The sequence below is a fragment of the Osmerus mordax genome, chromosome 25 (genome assembly GCF_038355195.1).
Source record: "Osmerus mordax isolate fOsmMor3 chromosome 25, fOsmMor3.pri, whole genome shotgun sequence".
Classification (NCBI taxonomy): domain Eukaryota; kingdom Metazoa; phylum Chordata; class Actinopteri; order Osmeriformes; family Osmeridae; genus Osmerus; species Osmerus mordax.
Window position 1 is genome coordinate 8,768,489 of NC_090074.1, and position 8,526 is coordinate 8,777,014.

The 8,526-nt window shown below is 44.9% G+C and overlaps 1 protein-coding gene across 2 annotated transcripts in view; it reads right to left on the reverse strand.

Annotated features, from left to right (window-relative positions):
• Positions 1-5,766, reverse strand: part of LOC136933706 (homeobox protein MSH-D-like) — a 300,351-nt gene extending 294,585 nt beyond the window's left edge. For both annotated transcript variants that reach the window (XM_067229209.1, XM_067229210.1), the window contains exons 1-2: positions 5,182-5,766; positions 2,766-4,315 (exon numbers count right to left, since the gene is read on the reverse strand). In XM_067229209.1, coding sequence (XP_067085310.1) covers positions 3,867-4,315; positions 5,182-5,536 — 804 coding nt within the window. In that variant the 5' untranslated portion in view covers positions 5,537-5,766 and the 3' untranslated portion in view covers positions 2,766-3,866. The remainder of the gene's footprint in view (positions 1-2,765; positions 4,316-5,181) is intronic.
• Positions 5,767-8,526: the final 2,760 nt, after the last annotated feature.

Below are 8,526 nucleotides of genomic sequence, written 5' to 3' on the forward strand. Positions count from 1 at the left end.
GATGGCTCTGAAAAGAGCTGTATTCTTATTATGTTACAATTATATTATTGTTGTTTAACAATTGAGTTAGAATTGTAAAAACTCAATCTAGTGAAGCTGAGGGATATTCTTTAGAGAAGAACACACACACACACACACATGCACCACCCACAGCACATACACACAAACACACACACCCACAGCACATACACACAAACACCCACAGCACATGCATCACACACATAGGACATGCACTTGAACACAGCACAGCACACACGTTATTCTCGGTTGGGGTGTAATGCATTGGATGATTGTATCCTTCTGTCCCATTGAGCACTAAGAAGGGCTTTGAGGAGTTGACAGGATGTCACAGCAAGCCAGACTTGGTGATTAGTTGAGTCTCTCTGAGTCTCTCTGAATCTAGCAGTACCACCCTCACTCCCTCCTCTCTTTTCTTCTCTTCTCTTCTCTCCTCTCTTTTCTCTGCTCTTCTATCCTCTCCCATGAAACTGTTTCTTTATGATCAATCAAACAGAATCAACACAAACAAAGACACTTTGATATTGTGTGTGCGCGTGTGTCTGTGTGTGTGTGCAGTCAGAACAATTTGGTCCTGCGTCTGATTGGCTGAGCAGCATGTCAATCCTGCTGAGCTGGCACTGGTTGTTCAACCCAGCACAATGTATGGATCACTCATCAATTTTAAATGTTCTCATTCCCCAGTTGAGATCACATACACACACACAAACATGCACACACACACAGAAAACTCTTCCAGCCTTAGTGTGTCATCCAGGGCCGTAATCATAATATATATTGAGGGGGACACATCCTAGCCTGGCTCAGCCCTCCTACGTACTTCCACTCAATTTGGATTTTGCTTCTGTACTAGGTCTGGGATTTCAGTGCATCAGTCGGTTTTCAGAAAAAAAAATTTGTAGGTCCAATCAGCGAACAGAGGGAGTGGCTGAGAACGATGACGTTGATGTCGTGCACTAGTTTGAGTTGTAGTTCAGTAATGGCGGCGGAGAAAGATGCGAGCGAAGCTATTCTGCAGTTGTGGCAACGCTGCCGAATATCCATCAGTTGAAGCCGGAGCAAGAACAATCCTTGCTGAGTTTTGTTGGTGGTCATGATGTTGTGGCCCTCCTCCCCACGGGGTTCGGGAAAGTTAGATTTTCCAGCTACGGCAGCTAGCTCTGTGGTGAAGGAGTTGGCTAAGGCGAACGCTAGCGATTGGTTATGGCAGATCAGAGCGGCTCTGGGCAGATCCAATAGTTTTAAACTTCAGTACCCGCCTTCAAGGAAGTTAACGCTTGTCAATGGAGCGATCCCAGACCCTCTGTTCAAATGAAATGTACGAGGGTCTGGTTAGGACCAGGCTAGACACATCCCCCACCAATATTCAAATCTGGTCAAAATTTCCCCCCCAATATATTGATATAAAAATGTAAATAAAATATAAATGTGCTACGCTACGACAGGAAACCACACACTTTGTCCAAAAAAAAATCATACCAAATCTAATCATATTCATAACTAAACGTAAAAATTGCAATTTTATAACTACTAGTATTATTAATACTGGTGTTCTGTACGATTTTTTTTTTTTTATTATTACGTTTTCAGGGGGGGCTACCCTCAGACTCCCCAGCAGATTTCGTCCCCCTCAAAGTTGACTCCATGGCTAAGGCCTTGGTGTCAACTGAGTAAGGTTCTATACTAAAAAGCACCACTAGAGGAAGTGTATGACAGCAATGAACACAAAACTATCTATCTGTCTATCTGTCTGTCTGTGCCTTGATTAGAGGGAAGTTGGTTAATGGACTGCAGCCTGTAAATGATTTCCTGGTTACATCAAAGTCACACAGAAGTTGTAATCTGCAGTGGTCCTCGCCACAAAGACCGCAGGATTTACTGGCTGTTTCACAGGCTGGTTTACGAGCTGTACTGCTACCCCCATCTCTCTGAGAGGAGAGAGGGCAATAAAATGTATGAAGGACGAGTGGAGAGGAGAGAAAGGGAAACGGAGAGAGAGAGAGGGAGAGAGGGAGAGAAAGAGACAGAGAGGGGGTGAAAGAGACAGATAGAGACAAACAGAAATAGGGAGAGTGGGATATGTTGACATTAAGTTGTTATGTTGTAGATTCAGTATATTGCATCTACTGTATATTGTCGTTGCTATGGTGACGTGCCCTACATCCCGGCCAGAGACAGGTCTCCTTCTCATCTCCATGGTTACAACAATTCGGTAATACTGGGGAATCGTAGGAGAACAGGTTAGTCTTGGTGATCTGGGGGAGGTATACAGGACAGTCAAGTAGACCCCAGAACTATTCACTACTGTTCTACAGATAATATACCAAAAAACACGCCAATAACATGTCAAGAACAAGCCAGGAACACACCAGGAACATGCCAATAACAGTTGGTCCCTCAGAAACTCCTTTACAGATCAATTATGCATCACAACTTTCATAAAGAAGAAAAACTTTTTTGTAAGGCATTTAATTCTTTGGTTGGGGTGAAGAACATTACCCTTTATAAAAGACACTTACAAAACATGCAGAAAAATGCTCCTTTCAAAAGAGCTATCTGCAATGCATATTTTCTTTCTATAAAATGCTTATTTGATTATTACATTTACATTTAGTCATTTTAGCAGACGCTCTTATCCAGAGCGACTTACAGTAAGTACAGGGTCATTCCCCCGAGGCAAGTAGGGTGAAGTGCCTTGCCCAAGGACACAACATCATTTGGCACTGCCGGGGATTCGAACCAGCCACCTGACTGATCATGTACTGTACATGTCAAAAGCACACTTTGTGATTCACTTACAGACTTGGCATATTCCAGCATTACAAGTGTAAAGTCAGACTAAAATAAATAAGCATATACAGATTAAATGAGGAAGTGCGGAAAATCAAATTTGATATAAAACAACCACAAAACATCAGGGAAGTGACAAGGAGACATATTTGGCGTGAAGACCTCTGAAGCTATCTTGTTAACTGAGCCCTTGAGTCTAAATCTCATTACAAGACAGACCTTTTCATCTGCTACATAACAGGAAGATGGCTCCATGTTGAGCGTGTGAGAAGGCCTTCGCTGATATGTATTCACAACACCATATCGTCACAGTCAACCTGTGAAAATCTGAACAGGTTGACAGTGACTGCTTTGTTGATGATCGTATATTTAAGACTTTAGATGCAAACAGCTGTGTTTGTGAGATGTTTGAGAGGGAGAGAGACAGAGATAGAGACACTGAGAGAGACAGGGAGAAGGACACTGAAAGAGAGACACAGAGAGAGACACTGAGAGAGATAGAGACAAAGAGGGACCAAGAGAGACCAAGAGAGAGGTGAGCTTGTATCAGTCTAGATGTCTTGGTGTTTCAGTGTCTCAGTTCTCCCAAACACACACCCTGTAACAGCATCGGACACACCTGAGTACTGAGTGTCGACTGTCAGCTGCTTCCTACTGTATTGCTCTAGCTTCCTGGTTAAGTGTATCTAAGACAGGAAGTCCTCAGCTGAGACAGGATGTCTCAAACTGGTGAGACAGGAACTTCTCAGCTAAGGCAGAAAGTCCTCAGATGGTGACAGAGGAAGTCCTCATCTGGTTAGACAAGAAGTCCTCAGCTGGTGAGACAGGATGTCTCCAAACTGGTGAGACAGGAAGTCCTCAGCTAAGGCAGAGTCCTCAGATGGTGACATAGGAAGTCCTTATCTGGTTAGACAGGAAGTTCCCAGCTGGTTAGACAGGAAGTCTGTTGACCATTACTATTATTTTGTTTATTGAGATGATGATTTTTGCTATCATCATTATTGCTGTTGTTTTTGTGATTGCAGTCCGGGGGGAGCGAGTGCAGGAGGTGGGGGGGGTCAGGAGAGGTGGTACATGCTGTACCCCAGGGGTGAGGAGTAGAGGCTGAGGGGGGCGAGAGGGGAGAGGGGGAGGAGTGGCCGGGGGTGATGATGAAGGTGGAAGGGGTAGGACTGTCCGTACAGCGACATGGCGGCCTGCAGCCCCCCTCCCAGAGGGTGCGCCAGGGAGAAGGCGGGGTGGAACGCAGGCTTGGCGGCCATCTTGTGCTTCTCCAGCTCAGCTTCCTGCAGCCGCTTGGCCTTGGCCCGGCGGTTCTGGAACCAGATCTTCACCTGGGTCTCCGTCAGCACTAGGGAGGAAGAGAACTCGGCCCGCTCAGCGATGGACAGGTACTGCTTCTGCCTGAACTTTCTCTCCAGGGCCAGGAGCTGAGAGGTGGAGAAGGGTGTGCGAGGCTTGCGGTTGGTCTTGTGTTTCCTCAGGGAACAAGAGGGGCTCATCTGACCTGGGGGGAGAGGGAGGGAGGGAGAGAGAGAAATGGAGAGAGATGGAGAGGGAGACGAAAAGAGATAGAAATAAGACAGAGAAAAAGAGAGAAAGGAAGATAGGGAGTAAGAGAAAAAGAAGGAAGGATAGAGGGAGACAAAATGATGGGGGAAAAATCTCAATATGTCATAAATTATGAAGTAGGCTATTCCACATAAGAGTAAAAATACCATGTAATATTTTGTCTATCATACATTTTAGTCAGAGGGAGTTTTAAAGCCAGCAACAGTAAGTAAATTGGGTCACTGGAGGCCTTCCATTCTAAAACGTATTATAAAAATATTCAGATTATCACTAAATGGGCCTACTACGCAACAGACTAAACACAACCATTTTCATGCTATAGTAATTATTTTGTTTATTAAATAGTGGTTACATAATTGTTTCATAATAAGTACAATTGTTGGCTATTTGAGAATAAGCAAATGAATACACCTAAACTGAATAAACCAGGTAGTATGATATTTCTGTATCTGTTTACAGTTAACAACAACAACAAAAAATACTTTAAGAAAGAAGGAAATGAAAAGACTAACCAAAAATGTTTGCAAAATTGCACCTTTATACAACAGCACATTTATGTACAAATGTTGGGTGCCTAAGACTTCTGCACAGTAGGCTACTGTATATTCTCAAACATAAAATCAAAAGTAGCTAATTTAAATATGAATATGAATAATCAATTACGCGTTATGAAGATAATTGATTAGGCTATTCATAGATGCATATTGACAAAAAACAAGGGACAAAAACTTCTGCTTAGTCGATTGAAGCCAGATGAACATAAGTTGTTCGTTTTCATCCACAAACGAGATGAGCACTTACGAGTCTGTGTAGGAAATGTTGGGTTCGCCAGCCAGCTCGTGCAGTCATCTGCCTCCGAGGATTCCGACTTCACCGGAGACGGTGGGGTGAAGCGCTTTCCGAGGCTCTCTGGTGGACTGTACGTATCTCTGAACAAATTGGACGACTCTCGGGCCTTGGAGAACGTAACCACCGATACGTGATCCGGTCTGAACTCGCAGTGAGTTTTCCTGCCCGACATTAATGCTTCCACGCTGAAAGGATGACGGCTTGTCACAGGGGTTTTGCTATTTTCGGTCGTCCGCTCCGCCGCCTCCGGATCCTGACTGTCCTCGTCAGATGAACTGAAGTCCCTCACACTTGCCCTGGAATACATCCCACCTAACTCTGCCCCGGACGGTGGCAGGTAATGCAGCTAAACTGACGGAGACTGGGACAACCGACGGTATCAAGTAAGAATGGGAGGAACCGTCAAAGAAGGCGGCGAGCAGTCCGATGTCATGAGAATCAGCTCCAGGCAGAACTTTCGGCCAATCGCAGCGCTGCCAAAACAAAAAGGTTTCGGGGCGGTTGGTGCCATTCAGCTGTCACGAGATCACAAGTCAAACCTACACGCAGTAAATATTCACATGGTGCGTTTAGCTGCGACGGATTCCCTCAGAGCCCAAACACCGGGAATTACTTATAAACAGCAGCCTCGAGAGAGTGATTTACGCCCAATTATGAGCAGGGTAAACACAGATTAACGATCTGTCTCCGGATATGACTGCTATGACCCGGGACTCCAATCGGGACACATTAAAGCGGACAGTCTCTCCCCTCAAATCCGATCATATATACAATGGTATTTTGTTGTTGTTGAGATAAGCACTCATCTTTCCAAGCTTGTTTATAAATTACTATTAAGTCACACTTTGATGTAACAAATAGCCCTTTAAAATGTATATCTTTATTGTTATGAACTTAACAGATTTAAAACTAGTTTCCACTGGATGCCATTTCTCATCTATTTAAATATAATTCAAATTTAATTTTTTAATCACAAGTACTTGTTAGACCAGTTTGTGTGTGCGTGTGTTGTTTGGCGTGTGTGTTGTTTGTATGTGTGTATGAGTATATGTGTATTTGAGCATGCATATGTGTGTGTTTAGGTGTGTGTGTTTAATTTGTGCATTCAAGTTTGTGTAGGTAGATGTGTGTGTGTCGCAATGGCCCCTTTCCCAGTGGGCGTGGCAGCAGTCGTTAAGCGGTGTGATTTCAGAGACAATCTGAGGTTTGTGACGGCGCCAGAGAACGGCCAGATCAAAGAGCCTGTCTCCTCAGGGGAGAAACTAGGCCTGCTGCTGTGGCTCCACTCAAAGTTCACCCCCCCCCCCCCCCACACACACACACATACATTCGGCCCTAGGGCATCCTGCCACTCACAACTACCCCTGTCACCGACCTTCATGGGAACTGTGTGTGTAAAGGTATGTGTGTGCGCATGAGTGTGTGTACGTGTGCATATGTGTGTGGTTTTTGTAGGAGTGTGTGCGTGTGCTTCTGTGGTGTGTGTGGTGTATGTAAATGTGTGTTTGTGTGTGCTTCTGTGCTGTGTGTATGTGTAAGTGGTGGGTAGGTGTGCCTGTGTGTACTTCTGTGGTGTGTGTGTGTGTATTTACATCGTTCCCCTGAGAAATAGAAAGGGAGAAGGAAGAGTCCTGGTGTCGGTAAGTCACCCACTTCATCTCACTTCCTCATGTCATTAAAGAAGAGAGATGATTAGCTGGCCTCAAAGGAGGAGGGGGAAGGGGGAGAGAGGAGAAGAGGGTAGAGGAGGGGAGAGAAGGAGAAGGAGAAGGAGAAGGGAGAGGAGAGGAGAAAAAAGAGGAGAGGAGGGGAGAGGAGAGGAGAAAAAAGAGGAGAGGAGGGGAGAAGAAATCTGCAAATCACAAGAGCCTTGTTATTTTTAGGGATTGCGTTAATGGCTTAATTGTTTTTAGATGTGTTTACATGTGTATTTAAGTATGTGTGATGGAGATGTATGGTAATGTGGCCAGTCTGGGGAAATCTTCAACAACAAACACAAACAAACTAATCAGGACTCATCATTGTCTCATTATCATCACACATACACACATACACAAATATACATCCATTCTCACATTCAAACGTGCATATAAACTTACACTCACAAATGCACAGACACATACAGACACACATACACTTACAATGGTTTCTGAAGATAGCTCTCCCAGGACTTGCTGTGAGCTGCCGCTTCCTAGTTAAATGAAAACTAGTAGACTCATCTCCATGGAGACTGTGGAACACTTAGACTCATCTCCATAGAGGCTGTGGAACACTTAGACTCATCTCCATAGAGGCTGTGGAACACTTAAACTCATCTCCATAGAGGCTGTGGAACACTTAGACTCATCTCCATAGTGGCTGTGGAACACTTAGACTCATCTCCCTAGAGGCTGTGGAACACTTAGACTCATCTCCATAGAGGCTGTGGAACACTTAGACTCATCTCCCTAGAGGCTGTGGAACACTTAGACTCATCTCCATAGAGGCTGTGGAACACTTAGACTCATCTCCATAGAGGCTGTGGAACACTTAGACTCATATTCATGGAGACTGTGGAACATTTAGACTCATCTCCCTAGAGACTGCGGAACACTTATGGTGCTTTTTGGTGTTCATCGGGCAAATCTGGTGTACCTGGTACCTGATTTTTTTTTTTGTATCGATGGTTGAGGTTCCAGGCGAATGGGCAATATAAAAAGGTGATGTGAAAACACTGCAGAAAGCTGATTCAGTTTCATTCAGTGTGGCTAGGACAACCAGCCGCATTCAGGGGGTACTGTTCGGCACCTGGTACCAAAAGCGAGTGGAACTCTCAAGCTTAGCCCGGTCCACGCAGTGGAAAAGCGCCATCAGACTCAGAACTACAAATGAGCCAAACAGGAAAGACCAACATCAAAGATATTTAAACTGTTTCAATGCCAGCGATCGTAAAACTGAGTGTTTGTTTGTGTGTATGTGTGTGGTGTGTGTGTGAAAGGAGTTTCATCTCTTTGACAAGTTGTCTCTGACACACACACACACCTCTCTGGACCAGACACAGTCCACCATTTAATAAGGGAGAGACGCCAGGCACAGTAGGACCAGACACACATGCGTACACACTCACACACACGTTCAAACATACACAACCGGCCCCCATGGAGACTGGGCCTTAGTCGAGCCCCTTCCTCTGTCAGGAGGTCAGGGGTCAGGGTCCCAGAGTGTGCCTTTGAACCTGGTTGGGGGGAGGTGATTGGCAGCACAGCAATTACCCCTCATTTCATGTTATTGCCCAAACTTCTGCCATGGAGAGAGGTT